Here is a 15,892-nt window from a genome sequence, read left to right as displayed (position 1 = left end):
ACCTATCGCACCCCTACGCAGACGAACATGATCCAGAAAAGTCTCCCTGCTCTATCGGTGGGCTGTAACGGTACTTCAGGCAAAATATGCAGTGGTGTTCAATCATTGTGTGTAATGCTTGCCCACACCATGAAACGTCCCCTTTGATAAATTGTACAAGACTGTGCTTAAACTGACAATATTTTTTTTTAGCGCAACGCAATCTGACTTTCAGTAATCCCTACAAAAGAATGGCCCTGACTAACATTAACCTATACGTTTCACAAATCACTTACCTCACAAAAATCTTCGTTACTCAAGCTACTGCAATACAGCGAGCGCCACTACTGCCAGCTAAATAAAAGATTCAAACTACTGAAGGCACTAACTATTGATAGGCATAGTTAGTAAATGAAAGATTTTAATACAGAACAAACAATGTATTTACCTTAATAGTCATAATATATATAGCAGTTCATGACATCCAGTCTTACAAATTTCAAAACTCCGCCATCTCTCTCCCCACATCCACCACTGCTGGCGGCTCACCTCCAACTGCGCAACGCGACGCGCTGTTAGCATCCAGCTGCCCAACACTACAATGGCAGACAACAATGCAAACCAGCCACAGACTGCACATGGCACAGCCAGTGATTTTCATACAGAGCGCTACGTGGCGGCGGCGTTACCAATAAAAAAACCAAACATCCTACTTACAACCATAACGCATAGGATATACTGATGATTTTCACAGACATTCCGTTGTGTTCAACGTGCCCCGTCCCTCCCTCCCCCCCCCCCCCCCCCCCCCACACACACACGCACACACACTAACTGTTGGTAAGATCACTTGCCACAGTGAAACGGGATTCGCTACAGGACACCACCGTTGCTGACACCAACCAATATTCTCCATATACCAACGAACGCTTTCTCGACTATGATATGATTGAAGCAGGATGCCTTTAACAGGCTTGCAAGTATACAAACCAGTCTGAATTAACCGCGAAGATATGGCCTAGTGCCGCAGCGTTTGCAAGGTCTGCAGCAATCTGCCTAGGAGTGAGATGTCTGCGCCTTTTCGCCCCTAGGGCTAAGGATCGATACTCTTGCACAGTGTTGTGGCCTCTGACCACCGGCATGCTTTCACAAAGCATTCCCAGCTTCAGCGACCTTTTTTAAGGCCACTCCCATTACTGTGGCCACAGTAATAGCATTTTGACCGCCTTCGGGGCGTCCTCGATCGTAAGCGTCAACTGATGCCTAGCAATTATGTTGCCGTACCACATGGAATGTCGCACTAATCGGTTCCACAATTACCTTCGTCGAACACCGCACTGCATGGACTGTCGAATGCATAAAGTGTTTTCGTGTACATGCTCCGCTGCAGTTAACATGCCCCGCGCTCTACTTCTCCTTTTACTATCAATGGTCGGGTACTCCGCAACAACTGTCGCTTAGTCTTTAGCCAGTGTCAACTAGTGTAGATTAGGAACAGAGGATGACTTAACATTTTTTTGACAACCCCAAGCATCATTTCCGTTTCGCTATATGAATTCTCACCTATCACAAATCCAGTTGCACAACCCGAACGATACTTCACTGGCACGAAATTTCATTAGAAGCCCCTTGGGAGGAACGGTGACAAAAACCTTCTGAAAACCAGCTTACGATCTCCGGTTGATAGCACTCGGTACTTCGTTTGAATCAAGGGCCATCTGTGTTTCACAACAACAGTATTTCCTCAAGAGTGCTGTTTGTGTTCAGAAGATAGTTTTGTTAGAACAGTGCGTGTTTCAAAATCGTGTTACAAATCGATGTCGATGATACTATGGGTTAATTCTATTTCCTTTCTTGTATGACTGTGTTTCTCGTGCAACTTTCCACTCTTAGGTACAGAGCTTTCTTCTGTCGAGCGGTTGTATATGGTTATTAAATATAGAGGTATTTGATCAGCATACTCCTAGTGGCACCTGCTATACTGTTTGGACCAAAGACTTCTTGTGCTAAACAACCATGTGTCTCTCAGTTTCGAGAAAACACGAATAATGACAACGGATACAACGGTCATCTACGTAAGCGACTGGCAACTGTTTTATATTCGTATTGATTCAGCAGTGATGACTAAACGGAGTCCCGTGCCTGACCATAGCAACATTCTTTTCAGAGACACAGTTACACGAGCGTTTGAAGCGAGAGAGGAGCAGGGACTCACCCAGGCGCCGGTCCAGATGTTGGAGCCCAGCTTGAAGACGGGCAGCGAGATGAGGAAGAAGACGCCGGCCACCAGCTGCACGGCGCCCGCGCAGATGTAGGCGATGCTGCAGAGCGCATGCGCCGCGGGCGACCATCGCTGCGTCCAGCACATCGGGCGCCCCGACCTCTGCCTGCGGACAGCACTCAGTCAGGTCCCGCTGCACTCCACACAGACAATTTTCAAAGTACAAAACATCCGTTCTAACTAACGCTGCCGACATGTTACTAAAATACAGACACAATATCTACATCAACACTCTGGAAAACCAATGTCAGTCAATGGCTAAAGGTAGAATTTATTCCACGAATGTTTGCTTGCGTACATCTGCTGTTAGTGTAAGTTTCGTAAGTTTGCCTTTCACTTTTAATGGGTACGCCACGTATATGATCGTGGAGAATGGTGACAGAGGAAAGTTATTAAAACCCGCCCTGCACACCGCTTCTTGGAATTTCTAGTACATTTTCGCGTGATGCTGTGCATCTTTCTTGAAGTTTCGGCCGATGTTCAGCAGCGTTACTGTTCTACTCTTCAGCGAGTCAACCAAACTGGTGGTCATTTCTGCTGTCCTTCCTCAGATACTGCTCGATGTGGCCTGTTCATCCTCTTGTGATCACAAATAGTTGACCACTGTTCTGGTCCAGGCGGAGCAAGTGTTGTTTAAGCAGCCTCAGGCCAATCTCAGTTTTCCAGTATCCTGTTAATAAGCTGAAGCCTGTTATTTGTTTGATCTGCAAATACGCCTCTGTTTCCCTCCCATAGTTTTCAACATAATTTTACTATTTTTATAATAAAACGAACGAAAGAAATTAAATGCAGGAAAGACTTGAAGAGTGCACATAAAAGACGGAATAATAACAACTTAAATACAAAAGTGAAATAGTATTTTTTCCGGTACTCAGTCATAACACATTTCCACTATACAAACAAGGAAATTTTTTTTAAAATTCTTTAAAAGCACTGAATTAGAACGAAATGATGATCACAGTAAAATTACCTATTACTGGCAACTACCCTCCGTTACAAGAAATGATCAGCAATGCATTTTACAACAGTGTGCCAGACCGAGACTCGAACTCGGGGCCTTTGTCATTCGCGGGAAGGTGACCTACCATCTGAGCTACCCAAGCAAGATTCACGAGTCGTCCCGTGTAGACGGGTCGTGAATCGTCCTCGGGTAGCTTAGATGGCAAAGCACTTGTGCGTGAAAAGGCAAAGGTCCTGAATTCGAGTCTCGGTCCAGCAAACAGTTTTAATCTGCCAGGTAGTTTCATATCGGCGCTTACTCCGTTGCAGAGTGCAAATGTCATTCTGCATTTACAACACTTTATATAAGGAAAATTATACTTACATAAAATAATTATTTGCAGTTTATTGTGCATATGTGTGTAAACGGTGGAGATCGGTAAAGTAATTTCAGTCTAATCAGTACAAGTCCGAGGTAATATGAAGTATAGTTACGCTTTAGCTGCGTTCTTAATGTTACCTCCCAAGCCTTGACAGTTCGTTTCGCTAAACCATTTAGAGTGTCAAAGAGTCAGGATTTTTAACGAGGATCTGACTGACGTTTCTACAGCATTAGTGCCATCCTTAATTCCAATATCTAATGACAATGTGAATACTTAAATAATTTAACGTTTGCCAGGTATGGAATGGATTAAAATTATGGACTATCAACGGAAGTTCGCAAAAAATGGTAAGGTTGAAGGAATGTGTCCGATTCAAAAACAAATGTCTGTAAGCTGCAGTCATCCCAACGTGCTTGAAAATGACCCTCGGATGAAACTGGCCTATTGCACGGAAAACAAAAATAATACAGCCTACTTGAACCAAGTTTTCATTCTCAAAACACGTTGAGGCTGTGGACCCCAACAAAACTAAAATTTTAAAATGTAATACATTGCAACATATTCGCAGTATAATGTATAATTTATAACTTTCTTTACACAATCAGCAGTACTGGAGTCATTTTTATACCTATTAAAAGTATAATAAATTCATTAGTGATGAGTATCGTAAAGCCAATAAGTAAAGTGATTAAGTTTTTTCTTTGTATAAAGATGATGGCTCAATACACTGTACTGAAACAGGCTTATAAAACAAATTTTCTAAACGTAGACTGTTGGTAGTCACACAAATAGATACTATGGAGATGCAGCATATCAATAACATATTAGACAACTACTGAAAGGGAGTCGCCGATAGTATCTAAGTTCGTGGGCAAAAGGAAGTCTTTTCCGTTACGCAGCTGTGTGACCCAAATCTACAAACTTAGTAAAACAGTGAAACTTACGTTAATATACAAGGCTATATGGTTAGTTAACCTCAGTTTTCCTTAGTGCATTGTAGTATTTAAGTGTACATCGGAAACGCCACTCCCTGGAGGAAATTTCGAACATATCTGATCTCTCTCTCTCTCTCTCTCTCTCTCTCTCTCTCTCTCTCTCTCTCTCTCTCTCTCTCTCTCTCTCCTCTCTCTCTCTCTCTCTCACACACACACACACACACACACACACACACACACACACACACACACACACACACACATCAAATAGCTGGAAGACAAATGACCAGGGAATCGAGTTTTGTGGAGGACGTAGAAAACTTAGTAGATTTAAAATGTATGTTAGCTCCACACAAGTCTGTTTAGCGCTTGCTGAATATCTAGAGCTCTACCAGTTACGACAGAATGATTTCCTTACGTATTGCAACCCGATGCACGTTCACCTTGTCACTAACAGACCACAGATCTCGGTGCTTCGTTTGATATAAATGACAGAGGCTCTTTTTCAACTTTAACCAACTGTTTTCCAGATATAGATTTATAAGTAAGTCAGAATAGCTCACGAACAGAAACATTTCCTCCATTATGTTCGAAATATCGTATTCTGCAGTAGATCAGTGACAGAGGAATAACAATGAGGTGGTGTTAGTTGTGTGAGGGCTGCTGACGGATGCAACAACGGACAAACATTGTCATCCGAAGCGCTTTTTTAAACTGCACCCTTCATTCTGCAACGTTTAACAAGTACGAAGAGGCTGATAACACGCGGATTAAAGATATCGTATAGTTTCTCCGTAAACTGAATAAAAAGCAGCGCTTGTGGTGGAGGAAGTTTGCTTCCTCAGAAGAAAGCTACAACTGTCGTACAGGATGACTAATAACCAGGTTCCCGTCTAGTAGCGAAGTGTAGTGCAGTGCAGCGCTTGATGATTGAAGTCGATCCCGTCTTCCGGCGTTTCTTGCGTTATTGATTTGTGAATTCTGTTTAATGTTTACGTAGTCAGGTGAAACCGAACCCTCGCTGGCGTGTCTGCATATTGTGCCGCATCTGCGGAACGGTGAAACAGGCTGCACGTGTTACTTGTGATATAGTAGGATAGAGAATGTGAACTCACCCGTCCGCTCTTCAATTTACACAAGACTGCAGAGAAAGTCGTTCTCGCTTTTAACACCGCCGAATTCAAATTATGTTTCCAAAATACTTTTATTACTGACGCCTATTACCCAAATTTCACACAACGTATCATAACCCAATCAGCATGAATTACAAAACTGCTTTCATACTACGGAATAGTGTATTTACGATAACTCGTTAGCGTTGCTCTTGCTTTCGCTCTTGGTAACGGCGACACGTGTGTTTCGTCAAAATTTTCAGCCTTTACCAATATAGTTCATGTCCCCAGTATCTCTGCATGGGGTACATGCAAGCCATTACTTGTTAAGTTTCCGCTGAAGCTGGTGCATCTGATCGTCGCGATGTCACCCGCAACGCCGAGGTAGGCAACCAACACGGCAGCAGTGTGTTACAGGCAGGCACCGCAAATCAGGCGTAACGCCTCTGCTTCAACGCACGTTTCCTCTACACTTTCCATTACGAACCAGGTTGGTGTCATGAAAACCCTGTGATGCTCTCGTGTCAAGTATTTTCCCTACTTCTTAGTGGCGAACAATGCTTTCAGTGAGGATTTAACACAGCATCCCAAACGGAGCATAGCAGGCTTTTGTTGTTTTATCCCAGAATCCGGTAATTTAGACCGCTTAGAACCAAATACAAAGACGTAAGTTTTTTCCTTTTTTTATCGTCTCAGAACAACTTCATGCGTTGAGTTATGGCCTGCCTCTGTTCATTTGACATCGCTCTCCTAGGTTGTTAATTTCGTTGTTGGGCAGCAATGTTTGCAGTATTCATCAGTAGCCTGAAGCTTTTCCTGTTGTGTATGGTGTTTTCTCTGACTTTTCTCAAGTCCTTTCCTGTCCCTTCCAGCCATTCTGTGGTGTTTTTTAACTTGGAAATTAAAAAAAATTCGTTAGCCTATTGTCATTCACTCTGTACATATAACGGTAAAATTCTAATCTCCAATTTCTTATTGTGTCTGATTTCTTAATAAATATATATATATATATATATATATATATATATATATATATATATATATATATATATATATATATATATATATCCTCGTCCAGTTATCTTCGTTCTCATGTGGTCCAATAATTTTTCTGAGTATTTTCCTTTCTTTCTTTTCCAGTTAGTTTTCACCTCTTTTATTAAGTGTTAGGCATTCGGATCCGTGAAGTGCTCTCGGTTTGATTACGCTGACTAGTGTTTAATTTATGTCTGGAGTGAGACCAATCGTATATTACATCGATTTTTGATGAGTTTGTCTGTTAATATTTCTTCTATCTTTCCTTACGTGTTTTTTTATCTAACCCATCTGATTGAATCCTTTCTCCCAAATATTTAAACTTACGAACTCTTCTGATGTGTCCATGCTGCGTTTGTATATTTTTTTTGGTCGTGTTTATGTTCATTGTATTCCGTTTTCTCATATGATATTAGTAATCTGTTTTTAGCTTCAATTTTGTGAACTGTTTCCAATCATAATCTTTACATCTGTTTTGTCTTTAGAAGTTACTGCAATATCACCAGCAAAAGCGAGACATTTCACCTCAAATCTTCCTCTTCCTTGTCCTAGATGTTTTTCTCTTGTAGTTCTTTATTCCACACTCTCAAGACCTTGTCTAAGACCAGACTGAAGAGAATCTATGAGAGTCCATTGCCCTGCAAAACACCTGTATTTATTCTGAAGGGTTCAGAAACTTCTCCTGGAAATTTAATTTTTGAAGTTGTGTCTTCAGTGTCTGTTCGACTAATTGTCTGACTGTCTGGTTGTCTTGTCGATTTCTGCTCCTTCCAGTGTTAGGAATAGTGTCCATCCACAGAATCTTACGCTTTTTTGAAATCGATGAATTTAGCGATTGTATTGAAGTTCCGCATTGTTCTGATCCTGAGGATAGTCTTCAAGTTAAAAATTTGCTAGGGGGGGGGGGGGGGCACGATCTATTTTTTTTCTAAATCCTGCTTGGCAGTCGCCAATTGTGTGTTCTACTTGATCTATTTTATGCAGTAGAACTTTGGACATAATTTTGTGGGTGACAAAGTAGAGATATGCCTCGGTAACAATTGGTGTCTGTCCTGTCACCCTTCTTATGTAGCGGATGGATTATGCCTTGTTTCCAGTCGTCCGGCATTCTTTTTTTCTCTTAGCTTCTTTAATAAGCTCATAAAATCTCTCAGCTGCCCGCTTCCCTCCAACTTTACACGTCTCAGATTATATGCTGTCTTCATCTGGTGCTCTGTTTTTCATATGTATTGTTCGATTTGATGCAGTGGTAGTGGTTCTGAGGGTGGGTTTTCCTTTCGAAGCTGTCTGAAAATTAATCGTTGTGTTGGTTCCTCGCAGTTTAGAAGATTTTTGAAACATTTTGCTAGTAACTTACAGTTGTCTTTGTCGGTGGGTAATCAGTTTGCTTGTTGAATCTTTGAAGTATAGACTCATCGGCTTGTAACTTGTTATGTCTTCTATGAAAACTGATTTCGTCCCCGTTTCTCATATTTTTGCGTGAAGCTTTTTAACAAATTCGTTCTTGTTATATGACAGAACTTTCGTGTCAACTCTGAGCACTTTTTCAATTTCGGGGTTTGGTCTTCTAGGTTGAAACTTGGCTTTGATTTCTGTTAAAAAGTGGTCCTAATCTCTACCCAATCGTCTTCTGAATCGTACGTTTATGATTTCTCTATGATTTTGTTTGGTTATTGCCACAGGATTCAGGTAATATCAGCCTAAAAGTGTGTTACGAGGAACCAGGTCTTCTTACTCCTTTTCTTACTGCTGCGTTTGTGTGCAGGAAAATTCACTGCTGTTGCCTCTTATTTCTCTTCTCTGCCGGTCTGTGGGTTGAAGTCTTCTAAGAGTAGTTTTACGTGGTGCTTCGGTATTTTTGAAGTCTCATGTTCTTTTGTCTCCCAAAATTAATTGGCTTTTCTCGATTTTTTTCTGCTGTTGTTGGTAGGTGCATTTGCCTTTGCATTTAATGATGGTATAGTCCTTGTTTGTAATGTTCCCTTAGATGGGGACGCAAAATTCGTTACAGATTCTGTTAGATTACGTTTGACCATGGAAGCTGTTCCAAGCATGGTGACTTTGTTTATTCTTTATAGATCCTGTACCCCTCTGATTCAAATGCTTTTCTCAAACACATCTGGCGTAAGTACTAGCATGAGTATGTTGCGTCTGATTAACAAATTCGTCAATGGTTTAAGTTTCCCAGTCTTTAGTTGGGTGTTTATTCTCAGTGTGTCTAGTCGATATTTTTTCTTAGGCTGTATGCGAGAAGTTCTAGGATCCTCCGACTCTTCCTTACATGACGTTCAAGGCTCTTCAGAATCCGAAGCCATAGTTGCATCACTGTTTTCACCGATAAAGGATTGCTTACCTTCTGGAGTACTTTTCCGCTCTCTGTTTACCATCATGTCTTAGTCGAAAGTAAATTAAGAAGGCGTGTTAGTCCCTCCGTGGGATGTTGCATCTGTGATCTAATCGCTAGATGGGTCTTAAGAGGCTACCTGATATGGGACGAGGCGTCTCTCATAGCCGACCACTTTGGTAACAGACGCCACTGATTCATGCAACCGCCATGAAAATGTAGGGAGACGCTGACTACGTAACCTCTTGTTGTAAGTCAGACGCGACGTGGATTTTTGTTCTGCTCGGGCATATTATTTACAGGTACTAGGTAGCGATACTTTCAAAGTGCCATTCTGTTCTACGTAATGTATTAAATGCCGCAAGACGCTAGATAGACTACTACTAAAATACGCGCAATATGTAATGTATGGCTCATATGGCTCTGAGCACTATGCGACTTAACTTTTCAGGACATCAGTCGCCTAGAGCTTAGAACTAATTAAACCTATCTAACCTAAGGACATCACACACATCAATGCCAGAGGCAGGATTCGAACCTGCGACCGTAGCGGTAGCTCGGTTCCAGACTGCTGCGCCTAGAACCGCACGACCACTCCGGCCGGCATGTAATGTATCATTTAGAGAGAGCAGTAGGTGGTAATTTAACTGACTGCCTTGGAGAACGCATAGAGACTATCGGCGGAACAGGGACTGGGATCTGCAGCAAGTGGACCACATGTCTCACCCGTTTTCTTTGATGAACAGCTGGGGAATGACGGACTAGTCTTTTCGTATTGTCTACATACTGAACTCCAAATATCAATATCCTAAAGCAGCGGGACGTAATTCTCAAAAACACTCGAGAAAATTGCCTTTAAATATTAGAATACATCCGTGCGCAGTTAAGCACAAACATTTTTATTTTACCAACATAGTCTCTGGTAATGAAGAGCCTTGTAATACTGAAGTCACTGGTTTAAATTTAGATAGATGCAACTCACATTTCTTAGCTTTTATTTCAATATTTTCAAATGGAAATGGTAATTGTGCTGGCGCAAGTTGTCGCTAGCACACCGGTTGCCAAAAATGTAGCGCGAAATCGGTATTAGGCGCTCGATCAAGCGCGCCTATCACGAGAGAGACCAGAGACATATTCGCAGGCAACATGCAGCCAAAGCCCTTTCCCAGAAGTTTGGGCTGCCGCCGCTCACGGATGGCCGCACTCAGTCACTAACTCGACAAACCCTTGTTTGGCGTCTGTCATTCATTCGCAGAGCGGGCTTAGGCTACGACAATACATAGTGGATCCAGAATAGTGTAACATGCAAGATTACTGATATTGCCTGCAAGAGGATTATTACGGACGAGCTTGTACATCAACATATGGATTCCGCAGCTATCGGTTCCTGTAAATAAAGAACCGTGTTAAGCCACGTGTGCATTTGTGTTGTGGAAAGAGGACACCATAACACCACCCTCTCTCTTGCTCCCTTGGTGTAAGACTCGACGGTGGCGACGAGACGCTACATGAATTAACGATATATAACCATAATTTTTAATGAGTGATCGAATTAAAATAAACTACTGTTTCATTTGTCTCACTGCAAAATAAAAAATTTCCATACATCGATAATACTACTAAATTTCTACAAATGAATATTTTTTGAGGTTTCTCATTTTGTGTCGTATTTTATTGTGGAAAAGTGATGTTTTTCGTATGCTTAGTAATTAAAAATAAAAATCTTATTTTTTTCAACACTAGTGCATTAACTTTTCGATTTGCTAATAAATGTGAAAAATTAACGAAAGTACAATAAAGTTGCAGCTAGTGAGTTTCAGGACTGAGGTTTAAATTGTACAACTTCGGAGACAATAGGAGACTGCCGTTCAATATGCTCCCTTTGTAAGCTCCATTGGAACGGAAATCGAACTAGTTTCAAAATTTGTTTTTTCTTGTAACTACGTATGTTGCAATTCAGGTCGTCAAAGATTCAACACTTCAGTACATCCTCATCAGCCCGTATTGACAGGTGTCAGAATAGGGAGGCCGAAGAGATGGAACCGAGTCCGGGGCGACGGACGTTAGGCCGTTGGCTGGTGGCGCTGTGGGTGTCGGGGCGGAAACGAGACGCGCTGACCTGGCGCATCTCGGCTCGCTCGGCTTGGCGCGCCACGCTGTTATTAACGCCCTCACTCACGGCCAATTGCACACACGACCCTACAAAAGATAGCTGCCTCCTACCACGCCTCTATCTGAAAGCCTCATGTTACGTATAAAACAGGCCAAAGACTTTTTTGTGCAGTCTTCTAGTTACGTGACAAATGCACTTTTATCGTAATTTACCCTCTAGCTACCGCATGAAGACGCTTTGCTCAGATAAGCTTCTTAATAATTAAAAGACACTGTGGTTTCTCACAGTAAAGCGTAACCTCTTTTATCCGTATTAGATGGGACTGTAGGTCATCGAGATAATTGAAAATCCGCATAATCCGGAAAGGCAGAGAAAGTAAAGCGAAGTAGGTTATTTTCTCGAGGGTGTATCAAAACGCAATGCTTCTTTGTCAGAAGTTTAAACAGATCATAGGCTGACCTGTACTCTACACAACACTACCGTTTAACATGATCACCACGCATTTGTGCATTCTTGCGCCATCGTTCAACTCAGACATCAAAACCAGTTAGGAAAAATTCAGAGTTTTGATTCTTGACCCATTATTTTAAAGTTGTTTTAACTTCACGCCTGAAGAAAATCTGTCGGGTCGCTGTAATGCACCTCAACAGTGTGCGGTGTTGGTAGAGAAGCTTGGTAACGGAGTAACGCAGATTGAAGATGCACCAAGTATCAATGGAGGATATGCTGATGAATTGATTGGAGTAGGCAGACGTGCTAGAGTTCAGAATCAACAGCGAAACCTCTGTAACCACACTTTAGAAAACTGAAAACGCAGTTAGAAGAGACCACAAAAGACGTTGTGCCAGCAAGTTTCGTCACAGTAATGCACGCCCGCCCCCCCCCCCCCCCCATATGTCATTTTTCATAAATCTAGCGACTGCAAAAATGGGATAGTCTGTTGTGCCTCATGCACCTTAGAGCCCTGACTTGGCCCCGTTTGAACACTATCTGTTTGGGTCTCTGAATCAGTAAGCATATAGGTTCTCTTCCAGTGACATATAAAAGGTTAAAATAGTTTTAAAATCGTGCGTCAAGAAGCAAAATCCTGAATTTTTCCACACTGATTAATATGCCAATATTCAGCGAAGGCGTAAATGTGTACAAATGCATGGTGACTATATTGAACGGTAATGTTGTATAGAGAATAGTTCAGGCTATGATATGCACAAATTCCGCTTTCGTATGTCTAAAAAAATTTTATGACACAGGATGCATTACTTTTTGATACACCCTCTTACTGAAAGATACAAATTATACATTAACTTCATGCAAATGTTTGCTCAGGTATTGGAAATGAGACTGAGTTTTGTACGTTTATGAACAGCAGAATCACGTAGGCGTTCCGGACGAAATTGTTTCCGCCTAACACTCCAAGAAAACTATTATTTTGTCCCACTGCGTTATTATCTCTGTATGTGCCGTAATGTGTTTGGATTGAGGGCAAACTTCGTTCAGTTAATCCATCATTACTACCGCCATTGTTTGCAGACAAATGTTTATAACTGCTTCATTATAAGTCATACCGTCATTGTCATTTGGCAGCCAGTCATTTACGTCTCAATGTCTGAGCATCCTGGATCTATGCAAATATTTCAGCACCAATTCACCAGGATGTTTTGCAACCATTCCCCTTTATGCATCCCCTTTTGTGCCTCTTTGTTCAATGACAGCACCACCTCTTCCTTTGATGTCATTGGACACTCGCATCAAACGAAAGAAGGAAGTAGTGTACAGCGCAATATCAACTTATTAACTGACACCTAGCCAATATCCGTGTTTTGTTGGATGAATTTAAATTTAATGATTCTCGTCGTAGACCGTTATCGCTATTACGTCTGGAGTATCAAATACTGTACAGATACTGTACTAAAACAATCCTAATGAACCGCAATTCCGGAGTATAAGGATTAGATTAAACTTGGCGCACTGTTTTCATAAGCTTCATTTAGCGAAACTGCATCGATAAAACTACAAATATTGACGTTCTGACAAAAGTCAGAATTTGATGACGAGATTCACAGTCATTGAAATTGCGTGTTTTGCTCTGTGGAGTAGTATTCTAATGAACATTAATGTTAACAAGAGGACCGAACCTATTCGTCATCTGTTTTCGTCCGAACTTCAGTTATATGCAGGGCCTGGCCAGAAATGGGAGACACGTAAGTGAAAGCATCAAATGGCCAAGCCTTTAGAAGAAATGTAGCATGTTCACCTTGGGTCGGAGGTGCGGCATGAGCCACTTCCATTGGCTAGTCTACAGGTAGCGGTTTGTGTAGCGGAAGAGTTACCGAACGGTAATCCGAGGGTCATGGGGTCGAGTCCCTATACGGATGTTTTTGTGTTTTCAATTCTTTCGTTATTTACACTGCAAATAAACTGAAAGATGAAGGAACAACCCACTCGTTTACACCGCAATACGCTACATTCCTGTGTGAAAAGTTTTTCCTGACAGTCTACAAAGATGTATTGGCCCTTTTCGATCGACATTTCGTAACACAGTGGATGAGTACGCGGCAAAGTATGGAAAATAACCAATTCGTCAAAATACGGAAAACTTGAAACAGACATATTCAAAAATTATGTGACTCGTGTACAGTGGAACAAATTTATTCTGACTAATGGGGAAGGCGCATACATCCACAATTAAATGGCGAGATTTTTCAGTATGAATCAGGATTACCATCATTAAAATTTATCTCCCAAAGGCACTCCACAAGAACAATCCTGCAATGTCTATTTTTATCATCAGTCAAAGATCTGATCGTAAATCTTCAAAATGGTTTAAATGGCTCTAAACACTAATATCTGAGGTCATCAGTCCCCTAGACTTGGAACTACTTAAACCTAATTAACCTAAGGACATCACACACATCCATGCCAGAGGCAGGATTCGAACCTGCGACCGTAGCAGCAGCGCCGTTCCGGACTGAAGCGCCTAGAACCGCTAGGTCACAGCGGCCGGCTGAAAATCTTCAAAACTAGTCATATTTCATAGAGAGAGATTAAGACATCACATCCCAAGAAGACTGCATCAAAATACAGACCACTGTATATCATCAGTTATCCTCGCCAACATTTGGCAGAATGATCCGTTACGCTTGGTTTTCTTCCAAACTGAGCGGTAAGAGCGAACCTTCCGTGGATGTAAATGAAGTTTATTTTTATATCGAAAGAGTAAAACAATCACGTAATTGTAAAAATGCGGTATTTATAATGAGTGCAAAACGCCGTGAAAATTGTTTCCATTCTTTGTACGACGAGTATCACACGAGTACGTGCAGATCATAAACAGCAGAATAACAAAATAATAGAATTTCATATACGAAGCCCTCGGATACGCCTTTCAGTCCTTCCCTAGAATGTATTTCCAATCCGGGAATTTGCTTTGCCTTTTCTTTTCATGCCTTTTACGTACATATTAATAAATACAACATACTGTACAGTATTTCGATTTATTTGGAGTGCAAGTAATGTCAAACCTGAAAACAGTTTCCCGGCCGACACGTAAAAGAAATGCTGTTTTGTTTAAACGATTTGCTATTGGAGCTCCCACTGTTGTCACTTTCATTTCTGCCAAGCTCGGAATGAAATATAAACATGAAAAACATCGGTGATGACGAGTATGCACGGTCCCTTTGTAAGCTGAATCTGTACAGCGGGCCGCGACTTTAACACATCTTCCTGCCTCTCGCGGCCATTGCGCTACAGATTGCGCTCTTCACTTGAGGAAAGAAGGAAGTATGATGTTTAACGTCCCGTCGACGAAGAGATCACTACGTACGAGGCTCATGCTCATATCGCGAAAATACATTGAGACGTATCTGCCTAGCCATTTTAAGGGAACAGTCCCAACGTTCGCCTTAAGCGACTTAGGTAGTTCACGATAAACTTTAATATTGATGGCCAGACGGGTATTTGAACCGCCGTCCTTCCGAGATACCAGGCCTACGTCTTCACCACTGCGCCGCCTACACTCGTCACAATCAACTGAAACCTTATGCCTCAGTGCTGCCAGTTCACCATCTCACTTCACTTCAGACACTTAACAGTGAAGCTCTAGGAAGCAGAAATTAAGACAACATGACTACTTATGAGAACAATCGTTACTGTAACGGTTTCGAAAGTTACTTATTAAACTCGTAGTAACAGAACGGAGAACTAATATGCACAGTAGTCCAATCCACGAACGATATCGGTTCGGACATATCGTGTCACGGACGGGGATTGAATTGTTGACGATTGCAAGCTTCAGTTGCGATACGCGCATGCACGTGTTTTTCGCTTGAAGAAAACATATCCTGAAAATTTTATTTCTCGTTTACTGATGCAGAATTTCTCACTTATAGACCAACTGTAAGTGTGTCCGCAGCTCTTCCGTTGCCTGCTGGTACTGGCTCTTAGTTGTATCCAATCGGGCGATAGTATACGGTAGCCAATAAGAATCGCTGTATCTTCTAGTGTAGATTGTCACAAATTTTCGCCTGTGTCTTTGTGTACGAATGTCATGATTTCAGAGGTTGTGGGTAGGTTGAGACCTGCTAGCACAGCTTAAATTGTTGCAAGTATCTTCATTTATGAAGCACAGGTAATTATGTCCGAGCAATGTGACTGTCTACCCACGTCCGTCGCAATTCATCATGTTCACGTCTCTTAATTCATCACGCAAACCATTCACCAACATGAGCATGCAACAGAACAGCGGCGAACACCGTAAATGCATTTTTACTGA

At 41.7% G+C, this 15,892-nt stretch overlaps 1 protein-coding gene across 3 annotated transcripts in view; it reads right to left on the bottom strand.

The window, feature by feature from the left end:
* The window catches only part of LOC126365268 (adenomatous polyposis coli protein-like), a 460,427-nt gene that overhangs the window by 190,093 nt on the left and 254,442 nt on the right, over window positions 1-15,892 (bottom strand). For all 3 annotated transcript variants that reach the window (XM_050008130.1, XM_050008131.1, XM_050008129.1), the window contains exon 2: window positions 2,195-2,366. In XM_050008130.1, coding sequence (XP_049864087.1) covers window positions 2,195-2,347 — 153 coding nt within the window. In that variant the 5' untranslated portion in view covers window positions 2,348-2,366. The remainder of the gene's footprint in view (window positions 1-2,194; window positions 2,367-15,892) is intronic.

The sequence above is a fragment of the Schistocerca gregaria genome, chromosome 1 (genome assembly GCF_023897955.1).
Source record: "Schistocerca gregaria isolate iqSchGreg1 chromosome 1, iqSchGreg1.2, whole genome shotgun sequence".
NCBI classification, from domain to species: Eukaryota; Metazoa; Arthropoda; class Insecta; order Orthoptera; family Acrididae; genus Schistocerca; species Schistocerca gregaria.
The sequence above is the reverse complement of the archived record's forward strand: the minus strand, read 5'-3'. Positions and strand labels throughout refer to the sequence as shown.